The 27,834-nt window shown below is 36.8% G+C and overlaps 1 protein-coding gene across 1 annotated transcript in view; it reads right to left on the bottom strand.

Annotated features, from left to right (window-relative positions):
* LOC100370630 (phosphatidylinositol-3,5-bisphosphate 3-phosphatase MTMR6-like) overlaps nt 1-27,834 on the bottom strand; it is a 64,652-nt gene that overhangs the window by 4,261 nt on the left and 32,557 nt on the right. Inside the window, exons 4-12 of the mRNA XM_085497683.1 lie at nt 17,096-17,253; nt 15,850-15,978; nt 13,185-13,319; nt 10,652-10,784; nt 9,798-9,907; nt 8,887-9,012; nt 1,354-1,403; nt 912-1,112; nt 106-240 (exon numbers count right to left, since the gene is read on the bottom strand). Coding sequence (XP_085353809.1) covers nt 106-240; nt 912-1,112; nt 1,354-1,403; nt 8,887-9,012; nt 9,798-9,907; nt 10,652-10,784; nt 13,185-13,319; nt 15,850-15,978; nt 17,096-17,253 — 1,177 coding nt within the window. The remainder of the gene's footprint in view (nt 1-105; nt 241-911; nt 1,113-1,353; nt 1,404-8,886; nt 9,013-9,797; nt 9,908-10,651; nt 10,785-13,184; nt 13,320-15,849; nt 15,979-17,095; nt 17,254-27,834) is intronic.

Raw genomic sequence — 27,834 nt, 5'->3', positions numbered from 1 at the left:
TCAGCTATATCATAAGAGCTGACGTAACAGACTTCACAATATTCAAAAAATTCTTTGCTGTTGTAAGTCAGATAGAACTTTTACTATAAAAGACAGATTACTCACTTAAAACATTGTGGACTTGTGTTTGGTATCATAACTCCTTTAGTGACAGAATGGTCTTTTCTGTACAATGGATTGACATAGTCTGTCATTCTGCTTTGTAAATAACCCCATAGTGAGTATGTCTCCTCAGACAATCTGTGTAGAAAATTACAATTAATAAATAACAAATATTCAAAAATATTTACAACTATTACTAGTTTGATATACCGTATTTTGTTCTATTAGAAACGCATGCGATAATGTAAATAACCGAGGTGAGTTGATTGTACCATGATTCCTTCAAAGTTTGAGTTGCATGTAACATAAATGTATAACGTCATCATCATGTAAGTGATGGGAATTAAATTGTCAACCAATCAAAATTCACCTTACTAAAAACAACCTAAATTACTTTAAGCATGTAGTTTGTAACACTGATCCTGATTGATTATTGGTCATTTGAGAGATGATTTCTGTATGTCCATTGCATGATATTGAATTATTACAAGGTGGAAAAGCTAACATAGCTTACATCTACATTTTATTCACAATTTTGATTAGACATCATTGACATCATAATGTAATTTGATACCGTAATGGACAATAGGTGATGACATGCAAGTTTCAGTATTACTTGATATTTTTGTAACATCATGCAATTTGCAAGTACCAGTAGTTGTGAGATAATTACTGATTCTCCCACAACACTGCATTGCAGATAAAAGTTAAACGACTATGAAGAAGCCCACAAATTGCTGCAACGTAAAGAGAGAGAACATCATCACATCATCACACTCGAATGGTCATACACTGTGTTATTCTCTCACCTGTGTTCAAGTCTTTCTTTTTCACAGTTGCCCAAGAAAGTACCAAACTGACAGGAGAATACATGGTCATGCAACGTAAGTAGAAAACGTTCATTAAATTGAAATGCACAGGGGAACTGCTGCGTTAATTGATACACAGCGTCTAAAAACTGAGTAAAGACTGGAGACACTTCCCTTGGGTCGACATCGAGAAAACCACACCTGTAATAAAAACAAAACCCATAGTATATTTTAGTTATGTAAAGTAAAAGGAATATTCAGTGCCATAGTGTCTAAACATCATGACAATAGTAACAAGGTGTTGTGAAATGGCTGAAAATTAAATGGCATTTAATATAATAGTATGATAACAGGTTGTTAAAAAAACAAAATGAAAAAAACCCTCAATTTCATCAATAGAGGGGGTAGTTCATCTAAATTGCAATATACAGGAATACTTTACCTTTCAGTGAACTTGTGTCCAAATGCCAACCATTCTTTTTCTATGAGTGCCTGTCAAATAAAAAAAACATAGTTGAACTCTGGTGACCTTGCCCTTTGTTATATAATATTATTCCCTTTATCATAGTTTGTTTCAATATAAATATGTATTCTCATAATTAATTTTGAATACAAACAAGTTTTATTATTGAAACAGCAGTGGAAAAGCAATCTACCAAATGTCCTTGATTGATGTAAATATCTCACAAAAACATTGGTGCCTAATTGTTTAATTATATTGAGAGACATAATTTCTAGCTTTATTCAAAGTAATTTTAGATATTTTAGTATAAAAACAAATGACTCATCTTAGAAAAACAGTGCAGCATTTAGATGTGAATGGATTCGTAAAACATGCAAAACAACAGATAATCTTAGCTGGTTTTTGCCCAAGTATTTTTTACAGGTCTTTGGGGTTTTTCATATGGTGGCTTCTGCGCATGCGCCAACCAAGCGCCGGTTTATGAAATAAATTATCGTCAGCAGTCCCTGACTGCCCAACCTTGTTCTCTGTCTATCGCTTCTTTGACTTAGCCTAGTTTTGACAGTTCATTTAAGGATGCGGTAGAGTTATCATGCTCTAAATAGTAAAAACTGTTTTCATGAGGAAAAGTGTTTTGAACCATAGTAAATTATATATTTTTTTTGAAGCCCTTGTTCCTGGCTTTTTGAAAAAAATGATCTGTGACATGTACCACGAATTAGTCACGTGATTACTGAGTAAATATAGAGGTGTTATTTTGAATAAAAATGAGTTTTGTATAAAAACCGTAGGGGTTTTGTAAAAAAGAAAGCTGAAAAATCAAGGCAGCATCAGCCCCGTCAATGCCTCGAGAGTATTAGAACATAGATTGCATATTTGTTTACAATGACATCAATTTACATTTTTCCTGTTATTTCACCCATAGACAAGGAATTTAAAAGCCTTTTATTTTTCATTGCGAGAAGTTATCAAAAAATGCTTCAAAGGTTTTATTATGCGCCAATACGTTATCAATGTGTGTGAATTTCATGAAAGTAGGTCAATTTCTGACGACGCACAACTCACTTGAATGACCTCTATGGCGTCAGATTTCTTCTGCCTGAAAACGCCAAAAAACAAAACATTTGTCATGTTGCGCTAATTTTGGACATTTAAAGCATCAGATGGACTGATTTTTACAACAAAACACATAACATGGAGTCACTTAGTAGCCTTGCAGTATTAAAATCCCAAACTATAAAGTTTTGGGTTTGTATTTGTCCTCCAAAAAGAAGCAAAGTTGTTACAGTACACTTCCATATGGGGTTTTTCATATGGTGGCTTCTGTGCATGCGCCAACTAAGCGCCGGTTTATGAAATAAATTATCGTCAGCAGTCCCTGACTGCCCAACCTTATTCTCTGTCTATCGCTTCTTTGACTTAGCCTAGTTTTGACAGTTCATTTAATGAGACAAATACGAACTACTAGTACCTCATTATATTCATTGTGTGACTACTGTATTATTTGAAAAGGAAAAAATGCCCTCTAGAAATAACGATCATGTTGTAAGCTCTGTATGCAAATCAACTTCAGTCTTAAAGTATGGACCATGTATCTAAAAATAGTTAGTTGGTGTCCAGTGAAGAGAGAAGTCAACAGCACTGTTGCCTCCTGAGAATCTACATCTTCAAACACTGCAATCTTTGAAGTGCATTTTTAAATTTGTATTATAAAAGAAATACCTCTGTAATTTACGTATACACTACTAATAGAGTAAATACAGTAGCACTATTTTGTACGAACATTGAGAGCGTCCATTATATCGTAATATACAGAAAATTATACTGTTCTTGGTAATTATTCAATATTACCAGATGTTTAGGGCAACTGCTCTACTTCAATGGTGCTTTTAATGGATTTTTCAGTATTCATTTTTTTTATCAGTGTTCTTAAACGCAACTGATGTTTTCTATTTTCTCCATTATTTTCTGTCTAGAAATATAATAATATAAGGTTATTACGAAGATACTTCAAAGTATGCACAAAGACAGTACAGCGGCAGTATCGATCGACGCACAGCAGAGGTTGAAGCGATAGCGTACTGTCTGAGTACATACTGTGAGGTATCTTCGTAATAACCTTATTATTATACATCTTTTCCTACCAAGGATACATCATGGGAATGCCGAAATACAACATGTTTAGAACAGAATCAGCGGACTTCTTTGTATGGAGTCCGGTAAAACCCTGGTGGCAGCCATGTTTGTTTTTATTATTAGAGGATACTAGCGTGCGTAATCATTCCATATTTGGAATTTGCATTTCCTAATATGGTAGGATGAAATTATCCTGTAAAATACCACGTGAATTTGGTTAAAATAGTTTCAGCTAAAACAACATTTTGGTGAGTAGCAATTGTAGGGTCTATGGTACAGCGTACAAACTTTTCAAAAACACAAATATCCACTCTTGAACGGAAATATTGTAAGGTGAAAATAGCCGATATTGTTGAATCACCTGTAAAAACATCACTAATCAATCTGCATGTTTACTTGTCAGCTATTAATAAAATTAATGAGGGCAATTTCATTAATATTTCAACTTACTGTGAGATATATAAATATGCATACTAGCATTAAATAAAATGACATACTGTAAAACACTCATTTGTACATTTGGGGGATGTACTTTCCTTTAAATTAGCTACATCTTGAATTAGCACAAGTACAAATTAGCTATTATAACATGCAAGCTAAAAAGACACGTTTTACAGTTTGTCTAAAGTTTAAAATAAAATGGACAATGATATGTGGATTTAAAAAATTTTGTTTAATCATAAAATTTCAACCACTACCTCATAAACAATCTATCCAATCATTGAACAGTTTAAAATATGGGGATGACCTCATGTATATGCATAATATGAATCCACCACCACCCACTGTGACAGCTGAACATGTCCCACCACCCACTGTGACAGCTGAACATGACACACCACCCGCTGTGATAGCTGAACATGACCCACAACCCACTGTGACAGCTGAACATGACACACCACCCGCTGTGATAGCTGAACATGACCCACAACCCACTGTGACAGCTGAACATGTCCCACCACCCACTGTGACAGCTGAACATGTCCCACAACCCACTGTGACAGCTGAACATGACCCACCACCCACTGTGACAGCTGAACATGACCCACAACCCACTGTGACAGCTGAACATGTCCCACCACCCACTGTGACAGCTGAACATGGCCTACCACCCACTGTGACAGCTGAACATGACCCACAACCCACTGTGACAGCTGAACATGACCCACAACCCACTGTGACAGCTGAACATGTCCCACCACCCACTGTGACAGCTGAACATGTCCCACCACCAACTGTGACAGCTGAACATGTCCCACCACCCACTGTGACAGCTGAACATGACCCACAACCCACTGTGACAGCTGAACATGTCCCACCACCCACTGTGACAGCTGAACATGGCCCACCACCCACTGTGACAGCTGAACATGGCCCACAACCCACTGTGACAGCTGAACATGTCCCACCACCCACTGTGACAGCTGAACATGTCCCACAACCCACTGTGACAGCTGAACATGACCCACCACCCACTGTGACAGGTGAACATGTCCCACAACCCACTGTGACAGCTGAACATGACCCACAACCCACTGTGACAGCTGAACATGGCCCACCACCCACTGTGCAGCTGAACATGGCCCACCACCCACTGTGCAGCTGAACATGGCCCACCACCCACTGTGCAGCTGAACACTGCCCACCACCCACTGTGACAGCTGAACATGGCCCACCACCCACTGTGACAGCTGAACATGGCCCACCACCCACTGTGACAGCTGAACATGGCCCACCACCCACTGTGATAGCTAAACATGGCCTACCACCCACTGTGATAACTGAACATGTCCCACCACCCACTGTAACAGCTGAACACGGCCCACCACCCACTGTGACAGCTGAACACGGCTCACCACCCACTATGATAGCTAAACATGGCTCACACACTGTGACAGCTGAACATGGCCCACCACCCACTGTGACAGCTGAACATGGCCAACCACCCACTGTGACAGCTGAACACGGCCAACCACCCACTGTGACAGCTGAACATGGCCCACCACCCACTGTGACAGCTGAACATGGCCCACCACCCACTGTGACAGCTGAACACGGCCAACCACCCACTGTGACAGCTGAACACGGCCAACCACCCACTGTGACAGCTGAACATGGCCCACCACCCACTGTGACAGCTGAACATGGCCCACCACCCACTGTGACAGCTGAACACTGCCCACCACCCACTGTGACAGCTGAACACTGCCCACCACCCACTGTGACAGCTGAACATGGCCCATCACCCACTGTGACAGCTAAACATGGCCCATCACCCACTGTGATAGCTAAACATGGCCCATCACCCACTGTGATAGCTAAACATAGCCCACCTTCCACTGTGATAGCTAAACATGGCCCACCACCCACTGTGACAGCTGAACATGGCCCACCACCCACTGTGATAGCTAAACATGGCCTACCACCCACTGTGATAACTGAACATGTCCCACCACCCACTGTAACAGCTGAACACGGCCCACCACCCACTGTGACAGCTGAACACGGCTCACCACCCACTGTGATAGCTAAACATGGCTCACACACTGTGACAGCTGAACATGGCCCACCAACCACTGTGACAGCTGAACATGGCCCACCACCAACTGTGACAGCTGAACACGTCTCACCACCCACTGTGACAGCTGAACATGGCCCACCACCAACTATGACAGCTGAACACGGCTCAACACTCACTGTGACAGCTGAACATGGCCCACCACCCACTGTGACAGCTGAACATGGCCCACCACCCACTGTGACAGCTGAACACGGCCAACCACCCACTGTGAGAGCTGAACACAACCAACCACCCACTGTGAGAGCTGAACACGGCCAACCACCCACTGTGACAGCTGAACATGGCCCACCACCCACTGTGACAGCTGAACATGGCCCACCACCCACTGTGACAGCTGAACACTGCCCACCACCCACTGTGACAGCTGAACATGGCCTACCACCCACTGTGACAGCTGAACACGGCCAACCACCCACTGTGACAGCTGAACACGGCCAACCACCCACTGTGACAGCTGAACATGGCCCACCACCCACTGTAACAGCTGAACATGGCCCACCACCCACTGTGACAGCTGAACACTGCCCACCACCCACTGTGACAGCTGAACACTGCCCACCACCCACTGTGACAGCTGAACATGGCCCACCACCCACTGTGACAGCTGAACACGGCCAACCACCCACTGTGACAGCTGAACACTGCCCACCACCCACTGTGACAGCTGAACATGGCCCACCACCCACTGTGACAGCTGACCATGGCCCACCACCCACTGTGATAGCTGAACATGGCCCATCACCAACTGTGACAGCTGAACACGGCCAACCACCCACTGTGACAGCTGAACACGGCCAACCACCCACTGTGACAGCTGAACACGGCCAACCACCCACTGTGACAGCTGAACATGGCCCACCACCCACTGTGATAGCTGAACATGGCCCACCACCCACTGTGACAGCTGAACATGGCCCACCACCCACTGTGACAGCTGAACATGGCCCATCACCAACTGTGACAGCTGAACATGGCCAACCACCCACTGTGACAGCTGAACACTGCCCACCACCCACTGTGACAGCTGAACATGGCCAACCACCCACTGTGACAGCTGAACACTGCCCACCACCCACTGTGACAGCTGAACACTGCCCACCACCCACTGTGACAGCTGAACATGGCCAACCACTCACTGTGACAGCTGAACACTGCCCACCACCCACTGTGACAGCTGAACACTGCCCACCACCCACTGTGACAGCTGAACATGGCCAACCACCCACTGTGACAGCTGAACACTGCCCACCACCCACTGTGACAGCTGAACATGGCCCACCAGCCACTGTGACAGCTAAACATGGCCCACCACCCACTGTGACAGCTGAACATGGCCTACCACCCACTGTGACAGCTGAACATGTCTCGCCACCCACTGTGACAGCTGAACATGGCCAACCACCCACTGTGACAGCTGAACACTGCCCACCACCCACTGTGACAGCTGAACATTGCCAACCACCCACTGTGACAGCTGAACATGGCCCACCACCCACTGTGACAGCTGAACATGGCCAACCACCCACTGTGACAGCTGAACACTGCCCACCACCCACTGTGACAGCTGAACACTGCCCACCACCCACTGTGACAGCTGAACATGGCCAACCACTCACTGTGACAGCTGAACACTGCCCACCACCCACTGTGACAGCTGAACACTGCCCACCACCCACTGTGACAGCTGAACATGGCCAACCACCCACTGTGACAGCTGAACACTGCCCACCACCCACTGTGACAGCTGAACATGGCCCACCAGCCACTGTGACAGCTAAACATGGCCCACCACCCACTGTGACAGCTGAACATGGCCTACCACCCACTGTGACAGCTGAACATGTCTCGCCACCCACTGTGACAGCTGAACATGGCCAACCACCCACTGTGACAGCTGAACACTGCCCACCACCCACTGTGACAGCTGAACATTGCCAACCACCCACTGTGACAGCTGAACATGGCCCACCACCCACTGTGACAGCTGAACATGGCCAACCACCCACTGTGACAGCTGAACACTGCCCACCACCCACTGTGACAGCTGAACACTGCCCACCACCCACTGTGACAGCTGAACACTGCCCACCACCCACTGTGACAGCTGAACATGGCCCACCACCCACTGTGACAGCTGAACATGGCCCACCACCCACTGTGACAGCTGAACATGGCCCACCACCCACTGTGACAGCTGAACATGGCCCATACACACTGTGACAGCTGAACATGGCCCACCACCCACTGTGACAGCTGAACATGGCCCACCACCCACTGTGCAGCTGAACATGGCCCACCACCCACTGTGCAGCTGAACATGGCCCACCACCCACTGTGCAGCTGAACACTGCCCACCACCCACTGTGACAGCTGAACATGGCCCACCACCCACTGTGACAGCTGAACATGGCCCACCACCCACTGTGACAGCTGAACATGGCCCACCACCCACTGTGACAGCTGAACATGGCCCATACACACTGTGACAGCTGAACATGGCCCACCACCCACTGTGACAGCTGAACATGGCCCACCACCCACTGTGCAGCTGAACACTGCCCACCACCCACTGTGACAGCTGAACATGTCCCGCCACTAGCTGTGTCAGCTTTCAGAGTATGTTTATGTCATTTGTGCTTTGTGGAAATCACATTTATTTTTGCATAGATAGAATACTTGGTAAAAGGTTACACTGAATTTCCTGGTAAAATTAGGAAGGATTGCATATAATACTCTGAACAAATACTGGGACAACGAGGAAGAAGAAATGTCACTACAAGATGTACATGTATTACCTGGAAACCCTGCAAAGTTCTATAGTAAGGATCCAACATCATACTAGACAGTGAGCATGTCTGTGCCGTTCTATCCCAGCCGTCCGAACAGTGTACTAAAACGCTGGCATTCTCTTCAGCAACAGCCTTTATGAAAACAGTCAAAGCACACATTAATTGAATTGCCAAACAAATCACAACAAAGGAATAATGTACATCAATAAGACCTGTTATAATTATTATTCATAGATAAACCAAACTCATGGACATCAGGTGCACCAATGTCACTGCACACTAATGTGACTTTTATTGAAATTAAAAATTAAATATTTAAGACAAGAAAATTAAAATATATTTGCAAATATATATCAATATTGAAATAACAGGATCTTATCGCGATTACTGATGCCTTTTTATCAATGTCACAAAGCTTTTATCTATTTGTATTACCGTAGTACATGCTATTCTGTCTACTTTGATGAGTTGCATCTAGAATTTCACTAAATTGAACTCATTGCAGTCTCATCACTGAATTATTTATGATTTATTTTTCACTCAGGTTGACCAGCGTTACTATCTGGCCCAAAGCTATGCAGTGTTTCATTCTGTCTGAGTTGAAAACTCCCGAGGTTTTCATAGCGACGTTGCCATGCAATCTAGTCATCTTGTAAATCCTGATTTCCTGGCAAATGATGAGAAAAACCCTCATTGGGGAAAACTTCCTGTGTCATCGATTTTTAATGACGGTTTTGATTAATGTTGTCCATTTCGTCAATTAAACTCACTGACACAATGACGTAAGGAAATTTCAATTTTAATATTTGATCAATTGATCCCTGTTGAATTTCTACTGTTCGAAGCAATACAAAAACCTATTGTGACCTTGTTAGACGTTCAGTAAATAATCAATAAATAACTGACAATGGATATACCTTGGCTATAAACACAGACGTATCCATGACTGCTTTAATATGTTTTAACCAGGAGCTAGCTTCCAAACCATCCAGAAATGAACTCATAGATGGATTCTTCAATTCACAGACTTAGTGAGAAAATACAAGCATAACATTATAATTACAGTATACAGATTGGTATGAAAAGAGAATTTTTTTTATTTATTTCATGTTACCATGGATACGATTCAGTCACATTTGAAAACACAGGCTCAACAGATTGGTATGAAAAAAAAAAAAAAAATATTTATTTCATTTAACCATGAATACGATTCAGTCACATTTGAAAACACAGGCTAAACAATATTTTGTTAAATGCTACAAATTGTTGATACAAATTCTTATAAACATGTTTCCATAAAAACAATGACTACAATTTGCCTTGAGCGTGAACCCCTACTTCGGTGGCCATTTTGAATTGGAATATGGGCAAAATATGTATAAGTTCACAATTCAAAAAACAAGGTCGGCAAAAATAGTTCAGCATACTGTGGAATACTTTATTTTTGCTGGAATTAATTTTCGCTGAAAAGGCTTTTTGGGCATTTTGTATGGAACTTATTTTCACTGATTTTTGATCAGTTTACTGTGAAATATAGAAAAAAAAAGTATATTCGCTGGATTTTATTTTCACGGAATCATCCCTTCAGCGAAAATAGCGAAAATAAATTCCAAGCAAAAATAAAGTAGTCTACAGTAGTTTCAGGAAATGTTGGCCTTGACTAACCTTAACTGAGAGGCGAAAATGCTGTGCCACACCCCAAAAATGTGCAAATCGCTAAAATTTAGTGGCAATGACTATGAAGTTGAAGGGGATAAACAGAGTTACATACCTTCTATAAGTTTTTGTAGACTGCCTCTCATCACATGGATATTCTCAATTCCCAGAAATTGAAATTTGATATCTAGGTAGAAGTCTGTGTTTTCATAGCCTTTACCTGTGGCTTTATTAGCCATAGCATTGATCTACGATAATCAAGAGTAAGATGATTATTACCAGCTTCACAGAAAGATATTCTCATTTTGTATATAACAATAGCAGATTTTTTTAAATAAAATATTGAGAGATATTAAATTCAGAAATATGAAATGCCTTCCATCAAAATCAATATTATAACACTTGTACAAATAAACCATTTGGAAGTATTCATCCAATTCAATCCAAACAAATACTACTATTGTATTAATAAAAATAATGATGTGTGAAAGTCAAATAAATATAACCAAATATTTAAAGATATTTCTCATTCAGTGACAATGTTTAATTGTATTTTTGCATACACTGCACATATACTCATTGTTTTTTTGATTGCCATGTTTTTATCCAACATTTCAATCGTCAATGCCAGAAACAATGAAATATATAAATAACATTGTGACATCATGCCCTAATGAAATGCCACTGTGACACCACGCTGGTCTAATGAAATTTCAATGCGTTTCCTTCTCAAATAAAATGTCAATGTGATTCCTGTCCTAATGAAATGTCAATGTGATTCCTGCCCAAAAGAAATGTCAATGAGATTCCTGCCTAAATGAAATATCAATGTGATTCCTGCTCAAATGAAATGTCAATGCGTTTCCTTCTCAAATAAAATGTCAATGTGATTCCTGCTTAAATGAAATGTCAATGTGATTGCTGTCCAAATGAAATGTCAATGTGATTTCTGCCCGATTGAAATGTCAATGTGATTCCTGCTTAAATGAAATGTCAATGTGATTCCTGCTCAAAAGAAATGTCAATGAGATTCCTGCCTAAATGAAATGTCAATGTGATTGCTGTCCAAATGAGATGTCAATGTGATTGCTGTCCAAATGAAATGTCAATGTGATTGCTGTCCAAATGAAATGTCAATGTGATTTTTGCCAAAATGAAATGTCAATGTGATTCCTACCCAAATGAAATGTCACTGTGAATACTAGCTTAATGAAATGTCAATGTGATCCCTGCCAGAATAAAATGTTAATGTGATTCCTGCCCGAATGAAATGTCAATGTGATTCCTGCTCAAATGAAATGTCAATGTGATTCCTGCTCAAATGAAATGCCAATGTGATTCCTGCTCAAAGGAAATGTCAATGTGATTCCTGCTCAATTAAATGAAATGTCAATGTGATTCCTGCTCATGTCAATGTGATTCCTGCCAAAATGAAATGTCAATGTGATTCCTGCTGAAATGAAATGTCAATGTATGTGATTCCTGTCCAAATGAAATGTCTATGTGATTCCTGCCTAAATGAAATGTCAATGTGATTCCTGCCAAAATGAAATGTCAATGTGATTCCTGCTGAAATGAAATGTCAATGTGATTCCTGCCAAAATGAAATGTCAATGTGATTCCTGCTGAAATGAAATGTCAATGTATGTGATTCCTGTCCAAATGAAATGTCTATGTGATTCCTGCCTAAATGAAATGTCAATGTGATTCCTGCCAAAATGAAATGTCAATGTGATTCCTGTCCAAATGAAATGTCTATGTGATTCCTGCCTAAATGACATGTCAATGTGATTCCTGCTGAAATGAAATGTCAATGTATGTGATTCCTGTCCAAATGAAATGTTTATGTGATTCCTGCCTAAATGAAATGTCAATGTGATTCCTGCCAAAATGAAATGTCAATGTGATTCCTGCTCAAATAAAATGTCAATGTATGTGATTCCTGCCCAAATGAAATGTCATTGTGATTCCTGCCCAAATAAAATGTCAATGTGAATCATGTCCTAATGAAATGTCACAGTGATTCATGGCCTAATAAAATGTCACTGTGAATCATGGTCTAATGAAATGTCAATGTGATTCCTGCTCAAATGAAATGTCATTGTGATTCCTGCTCAAATGAAATGTCAATGTGATTCCTGCTCAAATGAAATGTCTATGTGATTCCTGCCTAAATGACATGTCATTGTGAATCATGTCCTAATGAAATGTCACAGTGATTCATGGCCTAATAAAATGTCACTGTGAATCATGGTCTAATGAAATGTCAATGTGAATCATAGCCTGATGAAATATCACTGTGAATCATGGCCCACTGAAATGTCACTATGATTCCTGGCCTAATAAAATGTCACTGTGACTCCCTGCCTTAATGAAATGTCACTGTGATTCCCTGCCTTAATGAAATGTCAGTGTGATTCCCTGCCTTAATGAAATATCACTGTGATTCCTGGCCCGAGTGAAAGGTTGGCAGTGTATCACTCGCTCTAGTAAAGTGTATACTGTGATTCCTGACCTCAAAGAAATATCACTGACTCCCTTGTCTCATTTAAATGTTGATGGGTCCTCAATTTCATTTCACCAGTACTTAGCACTCTTATATGACAGAATCTTTACTTTATGGATTACATTATTAAGTAACATCTTACCTTTGGCCTTGTGTCAACGACATACATAAATTTACAGTTCTGATTGGCTTTAATGATAGCTTGTAATAACTGTTCATCTTCCAGACATCTAGCACTGAAACCAGCGAGAGGCTGACTGCACCGACATATTGCTGCCTGTCAAAGCAAAGTACAGTGTGTGAGTGTTGAAGTGAGAGGATGTCTGCACCGACATATTGCTGCCTGTCAAAGCAAAGTACAGTGTGTGAGTGTTGAAGTGAGAGGCTGACAGCACTGACATATTGCTGCCTGTCAAAGCAAAGTACAGTGTGTGAGTGCTGAAGTGAGAGGCTGACTGCATCGACATATTGCTGCCTGTCAAAGCAAAGTACAGTGTGTGAGTGCTGAAGTGAGAGGCTGACAGCACTGACATATTGCTGCCTGTCGAAGCAAAGTACAGTGTGTGAGTGCTGAAGTGAGAGGCTGACTGCATCGACATATTGCTGCCTGTCAAAGCAAAGTACAGTGTGTGAGTGCTGAAGTGAGAGGCTGACTGCATCGACATATTGCTGCCTGTCAAAGCAAAGTACAGTGTGTGAGTGCTGAAGTGAGAGGCTGTCTGCACTGACATATTGCTGCCTGTCATGGCAAAGTACAGTGTGTGAGTGTTGAAGTGAGAGGCTGACTGCATCGACATATTGCTGCCTGTCAAAGCAAAGTACAGTGTGTGAGTGCTGAAGTGAGAGGATGTCTGCACGGACATATTGCTGCCTGTCAAAGCAAAGTACAGTGTGTGAGTGCTGAAGTGAGAGGATGTCTGCACGGACATATTGCTGCCTGTCAAAGCAAAGTACAGTGTGTGAGTGCTGAAGTGAGAGGCTGACTGTACTGACATATTGCTGCCTGTCAAAGCAAAGTACAGTGTGTGAGTGCTGAAGTGACAGGCTGACTGCATACTGGTTGTTGTCGAAGCAAATTACAGTCTGTGAGTGCTGAAGCGAGAGGCTGCCTGCATATTGGCTGATGGCTGGTGTCGAAGCAAAGTACAGTCTGTGAGTACTGAAGCGAGAGGCTGCCTGCATATTGGCTGATGGCTGGTGTCGAAGCAAAGTACAGTCTGTGAGTACTGAAGTGAGAGGCTGACTGCAGAGATTTGGACCATGGATAAAGAAAGACTATTTGGGCCATGGTTGTATATACCATTTGATCCATGGATTATAGTGTATTTTAAACAGACAAAAGATACATAAAACTGCAGTTACAATACAAATGATATGGTTGGAAAGTTCTTTTCAAAATGTTCTTACATCTGACATATGCTTTAATTGTGAAATACAACCTAACGCATAATAAAATTCAAAACATACATGAAGGTGAGACATACGGTCAGAATAAAAGGTCAAATACCACAAATCAATCACCCAATGATTACAGGTTGGTAGGGAGGAGAAGATCAAATCTGAGAGTGTGGCAAAAAACAGGAAGTCAATTTAAATTTAAATTTCTATGTCAGATTGGATGAAAACTCTGATAAAGCAATCAAGGCGAGTGCCTAATATGGTTGCTTGAATACTTAGATGGAGCTGGGCATGACTATTTAAAGTACATCCTACATATACACTCCAGCCACTTAGATGTACATGCAATATTCGATGTATATGTAGAATTACAATGGTACAGTTATTATCATTAGATGTACAGGAATATGGTCAATTCTATTGTTTTACTGCCATTTCACTATGCAATTATGTTGTGAATAGGTGTTGTTATAAGTTTGAGCTGAGCCACCTCAGTAAGGTTAATATTTCTCAAGTCAGTCATAAAACACCTAGAATTCAATCATATTGTAATACATACAAAGTCACGTACTTGGCAATATTGTTTTCGTGGCCCAATAAACAGATTTTACAGCTATAGTATTGAATAGCTCACAGTACCATGTGTAGCTGACTGGATCCGCAGAACAAGCACCGTACATGTATATATCATGAACAAATTATAAATTTCACCTGCTCTAAAAATTCATCCACGTAATTATTTGGTAGATTTTCATAATTTATTAGTTTTTAAAATTCTGACCAATCACAGAATTGTGTTTTTTTGGGGGGGTCCAAAATTATATCTTATATCTTAGATTTTTATTTTTGGACTGCGACATTAATTTAGAATGAGAGTTAATAAATGAGAATAAGTCATTGTCAATGTCATAGTGCTGACCAGTTTTTAGTAATTTTGTCAATGAAAGATGTGGATTTAGAATGTTTGAAATATGGTGTTAGTGGCACATTATCCAGGTTGTGTTCAGTCAAACTGACACCCTTCCTAAAAATAAGATCATTCTCATTTTGTACAAAATTGTATAATCCACAAATAAACAAGTTGTACATTTTGAATCAAGTCACAAAACTAAACTCCATGTGTGTTGTTTACACTAAGTTTGAATAATATTGCATTAGGCATGCCTGAAAAAATTACTAAGACCCTTTTGAATAAAAATCCAAAAACTGTTGTGCATCAGTAACACATTGAGTGTAATGTTAATACCAAAGTTACAATGAAATTGGCCAAGAAGTACCTGAGAAATCAGTTTTGACATTTTGTTCAATTAATTTAGTTTGTTGGTGATTTGGGGAGACAAACATTGTGAACACTGCACCACATGGTGATCTCCATGTGTAAAATGTGACTTAAATTTGTGCATACTTACTTGATTTTCTCTGTGTAGATACGATAACGCTGGTAACCTTCCCCTACTTCTGAACTTTGAGCTACCAACTAACACTGGCGTACTCACGTTAGTTGGCATGTATAGTTGACGGGGATACGTATCACATATCTGTATTTATTTATATAACAAGAATTTGACACTAATTAGACACAAATTAAGCTAATTAACTATGCACTTATTTCCAATTGTTCCATAGTACATGGCTGTTAAGTTTCAAATGAATCTGAGCACTGGTTCTTGTATAATCCATAAAATGAGAATTAAATTCATATTATCAAATTTTCAAAATTATCTGTCAATGGATTTTTACCCAAACCCAATCATGCACTTGTACCATACTATATGACTGCGCAGTTTCAACTGATTCTGATCATTCATTCTTGAGATATCATGTTCACAAATTTGACAGACAGACAGACAGACAGACAGACAGACAGACAGACAGAACCATGACATAAGCACCCGTTGACTATCTGTCTGTCAATAGAAGCTAAAAAGGACATGTACAGCAGCATTTTAATACATTATATTTGTTCTATTAGTAGCAGACACACTTACATAACTACTTTGCCAAAACGAGACAAATTAATGTTCATACATTTATCAGAACAATCAATGAATGACACGAGTAAGGAACAAAGACATGACTTGATACTGAATATACAGTGTACATTGAAATGTATGACATGCAAAGTGTCTTTGCAATGTTTCAGTGAATGTCTGCATCATGTGTACCATGTAACAACAGTGCCATCAGTAAATTACTGTTTCATTGAGAAGTAACATTTAACTTGGTTCTTTTATTTTCATTATACTACTGATTTATTTCACGTGAACTCATTTCATACTCTACAGTGACATGCTTCCTATATACAGTAGGAACAAATATTCACCATTACCATATTAGATCGATCGCATGTACTTGTATGCAAATGACCAACAAATATTAACATATACAATGGAAAAGAATCTGTGGGAAAGCTCACTCACTGGCTTGTAGGTAAACAATACTGTTGGCCACAAGTAACAAAATCAACAATTTTGGCTTACTAGTGCTAATACCATCAACTATCGAGAAATTATCCGTTAAACTTGCGAGGTAGAGGCTGTTCATGACTACATGTACATGTGATGGGGGTAGCACAACCAGTGGATGCGATAACATATTGTGCACGCTCACATGCATAATACTTTACAACGCTCCGCTGTTATAGAATGTACTTACATCATAGTTTTTATTGACTGAAGAGACGCACCAGTTATCATTGGGGATGCCCATTCTGCTGTAGTCAGTTTCCATGTCGAATAAATTCCATCCTGAACTTTTGCTGATTTGTAAATTAGGAGAATTATAATGGAAAGCGTAAAGGTCCTCCAAAACAACTATAAGTGGAGAAGAAGGAAAAAATGAGAAAAATATTAGAATTTACCATAAGTGTCAACTTTTGATACCTCTCATAAAAAAATCTTATTTCAAAAAAAAAAAAAAATCAAAATTGCTGTCAAAACTAGATCTAAGGCTGGCACAATTCAGAAATTTAGTGAAAATTATATAAAAAAAAAATACATACATATGCAACAAAATGTTAATTCACAAAAAGAATGACTGTTAAGGTAGTTGCATATGTTTAAAACATAATGCAATTCCCTTGGCTGTTACATAATTATTTTAAAATTATTTCATTCAGTTCTTCACAGATAAAAAAACAGATAAAAAAATATGATCATAATAAATTATTCTAACACAAAAAATGGATCAAACAAGGTGATTTTGCACCAATTTACCATTGATACCTATGAGAAATATGCCTCATCACATCTCAAGATTTTGTTTGGTTGTACATGTATTTGGTACTTAGGGTTGTCACAAATTATTATTAAATACTGACATACTGAAATATTACTTTAACATATCCCTATGGAAAATAATTTTTTCAGACAAATGTTGTTCTCCATTTAATGACCATATAAGGAATAATTAGCTAGCAGACTAAATAATCGTTTATCATCCTCCTTTCACTCATTCTCTAGTGTCAGGTTTTGTGCTATTTTGTGCTACAGCTTTCAATCGTGAATAAAACAGGAACTAAATACAAATCATAACCAGCACACTATGGATACAACAAAATTATTGTCAATTTCTGTTACAATACATATTGAGAGAGATATAGAAATATCAGTGTCGACATTTCCTTTGTTTCCTGTGTTGGAACATCCATGAACTGAGCATTGACCATTTTTTATATACAAGTACAAATGTACCAGTAGTTTGTTACTACTGCATTAACGACGAGGTATAATTACACTACCAGCACATGAAAACAAAGCATAATTACTATAAAATGCTGTTAAACACAATGGAAGTTGAAGAATAACTAAATTTTGAAATATCATGAACTCCACGTCTATTGTATAAAATGTTTGCAGCACGTACGTGTACATCTATTATACTTTACTTTACCTAGATATTGAGCTAATTATCTCTTCTGCGTGCAGGTAGGAAAGAAATCGTCTCATTATAAGCAAACTACTCTAAACCACGAAGTATTCTTTAAAATTTTTTAGTTCAAATGAGAACAGTGCAGAGTACTTCTGGAATGTTCTAGTGTCCTTGACAGGTAGCGAGTTTTCCCAATCTCATATATACATATACACTTTCATACATGTACTCGCTCTTTTAAAGTACATTTGTACTAATTCATCACGCTACTCTGTTTTGATCATAAATAATACAACTGAATTCTATCATGGTTTTAAACCAAATAGAATGAAAGTACATGTACATGAATATATTCGATTGATTGACCGGTAATACCCACTCTGCTTGGTGATTGAGAAAACACTATTTGAATAAAATCTACATTATGAATAATAAAACAACCGATTTTTTGATAGATTTTATTAGCTAACTGGCACACTTGTCATCTACACTCCTCAAAGCAGCTAGACACACAAAATGAGATTCAGTTTCAGTTTTGTCCATGTACAGACAGCCGGACGGTTGACAGACACCAGATACAGCACTATCCCAAAGCTACATTAAATGTATTATTGAATATTATACACCGGCTATTTTTGTTGATAGTAAAATCTGCTATATATAAATCCACATGAAGATGTAAAACAACAGAACTGTTCACATAGCAAATTCTTAAAACTGAGTGAATAAATTAAAATCTGATGTACATGTATCATATGGCGTGTATTTTATAATATCATGATATTTTATTTACTTAGTACTACTTTTTATCATTTCAATTTGTAATTTAGTGTTCATTATTATCACTTACATCCTACGCAACAGCGATATCGGTCTCACTCCATTTCGTGGGGGCAGTCATTTTGTTGTTATTTAAACATTCGCGAAAAATGATCATTTATGAGTACGCGTAAGCAGATTGCTTTCATTTCACCGCACACGTAAAGAATTCTGCCACTCGTTGCGAAATTTATCAAACACAATAGATATTTACCATTTCGCCACGAGTGACTAAAATCTTGTGTAAAGTTGCGCGCACATGGAAGATATTTGCTTAAGCAAACAGCATTGAATGAATTTTGCCCGAGCTGATAGCTCTCATGTGCGCCAGACTTAACCATCCCCTTGTGGTTAAAACTTTTAAAAAAACTGCCAGCAAAACAAAAATTTAATAAAAGTGTACTGTATGAGAAAATAAATAATTAAATTCATATTTAAAAACAAAAATACAAACAAGAATATTAAATAAAAAAGAAGCCAAAACTGGAATCTTATTGTAATATTGCCCTTTGAATATAAAATATAAAAATTGAGTGAGTTGCTGTGAAAGTGAATGGTGTTACAGTATTTTGAAAATGCTAATATTTTGTATAATGGTGGGTGGTCAATTGATGTAATGACTATTCCCTGTATAGGTACATGTAGTTTTGAAAGGCAGTCATCTTCATCAAATTATACTGAAAATCAGGCACTGTTCATAATTTTGTCATGAAAACACAATTACCAATCTTGCTCGATACACACGAAAAGAGGTCATTTACGACTGCATATGGTTTGTGAAAATTGAGCAACAAATCAGCCGTGCAATTACGACAGCAGGTATGGTGCGACTAGAACAGAGATCCATTGAAAACAACTGTTATGGATCCAAGCCTTGTTCATTAAGTCTTGATCTGAAAGACTATAAGACAACTTGATGATGTACAGAGATAATTGTATCCTGTGCTATAAATATACATGTATAGACCCATTTAAAAGGGAATTTTGATGAAGAAAGCAGGCGCCAAATGCTGCAATCACACAAACTATGATAATCTCGCATTGCATGTCACCAAGATACAGAATAATTATTTTTCTGTGTAAATGTAAGACACAAGGAATAACTATCATGAATTTAGAAAGTAGCGATATACTAATTCTAAAACACCTTCATAAATCCGCCAACAACGACAAAGACTACAACCCTGTGATATCATACCATTTTACTAAGTGAACTTTGTATTCATACAAATCACTTGTAAATACAACATAGTGTCAGAGTGATATGCTTAAGACTGAGCAGTGAGTCGAATGACGTATGCAAATAAAATTAAATAAGATAATGATACGATGAGTTTCATTCTACTCATCTGTAAAGAAGACTTGAACCTAGAAATATACGCCGTCCGCAAACACATTGAAGTGTTTCATCACCAAATAACTGTCTGTACTGCGATAATAATTACACTCTCGTTAAATGAATGAAATCACATAGTGAAAGTCATAGGGTGTGAACACTGAACTGCTATCAGTGATGATCAGTCTAGCAATGAATAATTTAAGTCAGGACAGATAAACGCATATACTCATTGCTATTGGCAATCTGTGAATACAAAGCTTTGTGTGAACTGTAGTAAATGCATTCATTGTAACAAGAAATTCTCTATACCGGTAATTGACTAAATATGTATAACAAAATTTATATTTTCAGGAAGCCGGAGGTGCAAGAGAAAACAACATATTTTGTCTTATGATTTTCGCACAGGATTAAGTTAATGAAACAACCATTATAATTCAATAGTTCTTATACATTTTGAATGTACTGGTAAGATTATATTATAGTGTGTGTGCATAAACATTGTATGTTATATTTATAATACATGTATAGAGAAGACACAGAGCAAAATGTGCGACTGATATGCCAAGAAATAACAGCATATCTCTTTAGTATATGTATATACCGGACTTGAACAAAATCCCAAGCACAAATGCCTACAAATCCACTGAATGTAAAAATCCACTAAAATGGCCACTAATCAGCCATTTTGAACCCAATCTGAAAAACAAAAGAACTATTAACACCTGCGTAGATAACAGATATGCTGGACCTATGCAGAAACATCCATGCATAGATATGAATCTATTAAAGTTTAATACACTAGACACAGACGGGTTTCTTTTAAACTTCAGGAAACTATAGATATGAATCTATTAAAGTTTAATACACTAGAGCCAGACAGGATTCTTTTAAATTCCAGGAAACTATAGATATGAATCTATTAATGTTTAATACACTAGAGCCAGACGGGTTTCTTTTAAACTTCAGGAAACTATAGATATGAATCTATTAATGTTTAATACACTAGAGCCAGACGGGTTTCTTTTAAACTTCAGGAAACTATAGATATGAATCTATTAAAGTTTAATATACTAGAGCCAGACGGGTTTCTTTTAAACTTCAGGAAACTATAGATATGAATCTATTTATGTTTAATACACTAGAGCCAGACGGGTTTCTTTTAAATTCCAGGAAACTATAGATATGAATCTACATGTATTAAAGTTTAATACACTAGAGCCAGACAGGTTCTTTTAAATTTCAGGAAACTATAGATATGGATCTATTAATGTTTAATACACTAGAGCCAGACAGGTTCTTTTAAATTTCAGGAAACTATAGATATGAATCTATTAAAGTTTAATACACTAGAGCCAGACAGGATTCTTTTAAATTCCAGGAAACTATAGATATGAATCTATTAATGTTTAATACACTAGAGCCAGACGGGTTTCTTTTAAACTTCAGGAAACTATAGATATGAATCTATTAATGTTTAATACACTAGAGCCAGACGGGTTTCTTTTAAACTTCAGGAAACTATAGATATGAATCTATTAAAGTTTAATATACTAGAGCCAGACGGGTTTCTTTTAAACTTCAGGAAACTATAGATATGAATCTATTTATGTTTAATACACTAGAGCCAGACAGGATTCTTTTAAATTTCAGGAAACTATAGATATGGATCTATTAAAGTTTAATACACTAGAGCCAGACAGGTTCTTTTAAATTTCAGGAAACTATAGATATGAATCTATTAATGTTTAATACACTAGAGCCAGACAGGATTCTTTTAAATTTCAGGAAACTATAGATATGAATCTATTAAAGTTTAATACACTAGAGCCAGACAGGTTTCTTTTAAACTTCAGGAAACTATAGATATGAATCTATTAAAGTTTAATACACTAGAGCCAGACAGGTTCTTTTAAATTTCAGGAAACTATAGATATGAATCTATTACTGTTCAATACACTAGAGCCAGACGGGTTACTTTGAAACTTCAGAAAACTATAGATATGAATTTATTAAAGTTTAATACACTAGAGCCAGACAGGATTCTTTTAAATTCCAGGAAACTATAGATATGAATCTATTAATGTTTAATACACTAGAGCCAGACAGGTTCTTTTAAATTTCAGGAAACTATAGATATGAATCTATTAAAGTTTAATACACTAGAGCCAGACAGGTTTCTTTTAAATTTCAGGAAACTATAGATATGAATCTATTAAAGTTTAATACACTAGAGCCAGACAGGTTCTTTTAAATTTCAGGAAACTATAGATATGGATCTATTAATGTTTAATACACTAGAGCCAGACAGGTTCTTTTAAATTTCAGGAAACTATAGATATGAATCTATTAAAGTTTAATACACTAGAGCCAGACAGGTTTCTTTTAAATTCCAGGAAACTATAGATATGAATCTATTAAAGTTTAATACACTAGAGCCAGACGGGTTTCTTTTAAATTTCAGGAAACTATAGATATGAATCTATTAAAGTTTAATACACTAGAGCCAGACAGGTTCTTTTAAATTTCAGGAAACTATAGATATGAATCTATTAAAGTTTAATACACTAGAGCCAGACAGGTTCTTTTAAACTTCAGGAAACTATAGATATGAATTTATTAAAGTTTAATACACTAGAGCCAGACAGGATTCTTTTAAATTTCAGGAAACTATAGATATGGATCTATTAAAGTTTAATACACTAGAGCCAGACAGGTTCTTTTAAATTTCAGGAAACTATAGATATGAATCTATTAATGTTTAATACACTAGAGCCAGACAGGATTCTTTTAAATTTCAGGAAACTATAGATATGAATCTATTAAAGTTTAATACACTAGAGCCAGACAGGTTCTTTTAAATTTCAGGAAACTATAGATATGAATCTATTAAAGTTTAATACACTAGAGCCAGACAGGTTCTTTTCAATTTCAGGAAACTATAGATATGAATCTATTAATGTTCAATACACTAGAGCCAGACGGGTTTCTTTGAAACTTCAGGAAACTATAGATATGAATTTATTAAAGTTTAATACACTAGAGCCAGACAGGATTCTTTTAAATTCCAGGAAACTATAGATATGAATCTATTAATGTTCAATACACTAGAGCCAGACGGGTTTCTTTGAAACTTCAGGAAACTATAGATATGAATTTATTAAAGTTTAATACACTAGAGCCAGACAGGTTCTTTTAAATTTCAGGAAACTATAGATATGAATCTATTAATGTTCAATACACTAGAGCCAGACGGGTTTCTTTGAAACTTCAGGAAACTATAGATATGGATCTATTAATGTTTGATACACTAGAGCCAGACAGGTTCTTTTAAATTCCAGGAAACTATAGATATGGATCTATTAATGTTTAATACACTAGAGCCAGACGGGTTTCTTTTAAATTCCAGGAAACTATAGATATGAATCTATTAATGTTCAATACACTAGAGCCAGACGTTTTTTTTTTGAAACTTCAGGAAACTATAGATATGAATTTATTAAAGTTTAATACACTAGAGCCAGACAGGTTCTTTTAAATTTCAGGAAACTATAGATATGAATCTATTAATGTTCAATACACTAGAGCCAGACGGGTTTCTTTGAAACTTCAGGAAACTATAGATATGGATCTATTAATGTTTGATACACTAGAGCCAGACAGGTTCTTTTAAATTCCAGGAAACTATAGATATGGATCTATTAATGTTTAATACACTAGAGCCAGACAGGTTCTTTTAAATTTCAGGAAACTATAGATATGAATCTATTAATGTTTAATACACTAGAGCCAGACGGGTTTCTTTTAAATTTCAGGAAACTATAGATATGAATCTATTAAAGTTTAATACACTAGAGCCAGACGGGTTTCTTTTAAATTTCAGGAAACTATAGATATGAATCTATTAAAGTTTAATACACTAGAGCCAGACGAGTTTCTTTTAAATTTCAGGAAACTATAGATATGAATCTATTAAAGTTTAATACACTAGAGCCAGACAGGTTTCTTTTAAATTTCAGGAAACTATAGATATGAATCTATTAAAGTTTAATACACTAGAGCCAGACAGGTTCTTTTAAATTTCAGGAAACTATAGATATGAATCTATTAAAGTTTAATACACTAGAGCCAGACAGGTTCTTTTAAACTTCAGGAAACTATAGACATGAATTTATTAAAGTTTAATACACTAGAGCCAGACAGGATTCTTTTAAATTTCAGGAAACTATAGATATGAATTTATTAAAGTTTAATACACTAGAGCCAGACAGGATTCTTTTAAATTTCAGGAAACTATAGATATGAATTTATTAAAGTTTAATACACTAGAGCCAGAAGGGTTTCTTTTAAATTTCAGGAAACTATAGATATGAATCCCATAAAGTTTAATACACTAGAGCCAGACGGGTTTCTTTTAAATTTCAGGAAACTATAGATATGAATCTATTAATGTTTGATACACTAGCGCCAGACAGGTTCTTTTAAATTTCAGGAAACTATAGATATGGATCTATTAATGTTTAATACACTAGAGCCAGACAGGTTCTTTTAAATTTCAGGAAACTATAGATATGAATCTATTAAAGTTTAATACACTAGAGCCAGACAGGTTCTTTTAAATTTCAGGAAACTATAGATAAGAATCTATTAATGTTCAATACACTAGAGCCAGACGGGTTTCTTTGAAACTTCAGGAAACTATAGATATGAATTTATTAAAGTTTAATACACTAGAGCCAGACAGGATTCTTTTAAATTCCAGGAAACTATAGATATGAATCTATTAATGTTCAATACACTAGAGCCAGACGGGTTTCTTTGAAACTTCAGGAAACTATAGATATGAATTTATTAAAGTTTAATACACTAGAGCCAGACAGGTTCTTTTAAATTTCAGGAAACTATAGATATGAATCTATTAATGTTCAATACACTAGAGCCAGACAGGTTCTTTTAAATTTCAGGAAACTATAGATATGAATCTATTACTGTTCAATACACTAGAGCCAGACGGGTTTCTTTGAAACTTCAGAAAACTATAGATATGAATTTATTAAAGTTTAATACACTAGAGCCAGACAGGATTCTTTTAAATTCCAGGAAACTATAGATATGAATCTATTAATGTTTAATACACTAGAGCCAGACAGGTTCTTTTAAATTTCAGGAAACTATAGATATGAATCTATTAAAGTTTAATACACTAGAGCCAGACGGGTTTCTTTTAAATTTCAGGAAACTATAGATATGAATCTATTAAAGTTTAATACACTAGAGCCAGACAGGTTCTTTTAAATTTCAGGAAACTATAGATATGGATCTATTAATGTTTGATACACTAGAGCCAGACAGGTTCTTTTAAATTCCAGGAAACTATAAATATGGATCTATTAATGTTTAATACACTAGAGCCAGACAGGTTCTTTTAAATTTCAGGAAACTATAGATATGAATCTATTAATGTTTAATACACTAGAGCCAGACGGGTTTCTTTTAAATTTCAGGAAACTATAGATATGAATCTATTAAAGTTTAATACACTAGAGCCAGACAGGTTCTTTTAAACTTCAGGAAACTATAGACATGAATTTATTAAAGTTTAATACACTAGAGCCAGACAGGATTCTTTTAAATTTCAGGAAACTATAGATATGAATTTATTAAAGTTTAATACACTAGAGCCAGACAGGATTCTTTTAAATTTCAGGAAACTATAGATATGAATTTATTAAAGTTTAATACACTAGAGCCAGAAGGGTTTCTTTTAAATTTCAGGAAACTATAGATATGAATCCCATAAAGTTTAATACACTAGAGCCAGACGGGTTTCTTTTAAATTTCAGGAAACTATAGATATGAATCTATTAATGTTTGATACACTAGCGCCAGACAGGTTCTTTTAAATTTCAGGAAACTATAGATATGGATCTATTAATGTTTAATACACTAGAGCCAGACAGGTTCTTTTAAATTTCAGGAAACTATAGATATGAATCTATTAAAGTTTAATACACTAGAGCCAGACAGGTTCTTTTAAATTTCAGGAAACTATAGATAAGAATCTATTAATGTTCAATACACTAGAGCCAGACGGGTTTCTTTGAAACTTCAGGAAACTATAGATATGAATTTATTAAAGTTTAATACACTAGAGCCAGACAGGATTCTTTTAAATTCCAGGAAACTATAGATATGAATCTATTAATGTTCAATACACTAGAGCCAGACGGGTTTCTTTGAAACTTCAGGAAACTATAGATATGAATTTATTAAAGTTTAATACACTAGAGCCAGACAGGTTCTTTTAAATTTCAGGAAACTATAGATATGAATCTATTAATGTTCAATACACTAGAGCCAGACAGGTTCTTTTAAATTTCAGGAAACTATAGATATGAATCTATTACTGTTCAATACACTAGAGCCAGACGGGTTTCTTTGAAACTTCAGAAAACTATAGATATGAATTTATTAAAGTTTAATACACTAGAGCCAGACAGGATTCTTTTAAATTCCAGGAAACTATAGATATGAATCTATTAATGTTTAATACACTAGAGCCAGACAGGTTCTTTTAAATTTCAGGAAACTATAGATATGAATCTATTAAAGTTTAATACACTAGAGCCAGACGGGTTTCTTTTAAATTTCAGGAAACTATAGATATGAATCTATTAAAGTTTAATACACTAGAGCCAGACAGGTTTCTTTTAAATTTCAGGAAACTATAGATATGAATCTATTAAAGTTTAATACACTAGAGCCAGACAGGTTTCTTTTAAATTTCAGGAAACTATAGATATGAATCTATTAAAGTTTAATACACTAGAGCCAGACGGGTTTCTTTTAAATTTCAGGAAACTATAGATATGAATCTATTAAAGTTTAATACACTAGAGCCAGACAGGTTCTTTTAAATTTCAGGAAACTATAGATATGAATCTATTAAAGTTTAATACACTAGAGCCAGACAGGTTCTTTTAAACTTCAGGAAACTATAGATATGAATTTATTAAAGTTTAATACACTAGAGCCAGACAGGATTCTTTTAAATTTCAGGAAACTATAGATATGGATCTATTAAAGTTTAATACACTAGAGCCAGACAGGTTCTTTTAAATTTCAGGAAACTATAGATATGAATCTATTAATGTTTAATACACTAGAGCCAGACAGGATTCTTTTAAATTTCAGGAAACTATAGATATGAATCTATTAAAGTTTAATACACTAGAGCCAGACGGGTTTCTTTTAAATTTCAGGAAACTATAGCTATAAATCTATTAAAGTTTAATACACTAGAGCCAGACAGGTTTCTTTTAAATTTCAGGAAACTATAGATATGAATCTATTAATGTTTGATACACTA

The sequence above is a fragment of the Saccoglossus kowalevskii genome, chromosome 4 (genome assembly GCF_978046115.1).
Source record: "Saccoglossus kowalevskii chromosome 4, keSacKowa6.1, whole genome shotgun sequence".
NCBI classification, from domain to species: domain Eukaryota; kingdom Metazoa; phylum Hemichordata; class Enteropneusta; family Harrimaniidae; genus Saccoglossus; species Saccoglossus kowalevskii.
Note: the sequence above shows the minus strand (reverse complement) of the source record. Positions and strands in the feature narration are given on the sequence as shown.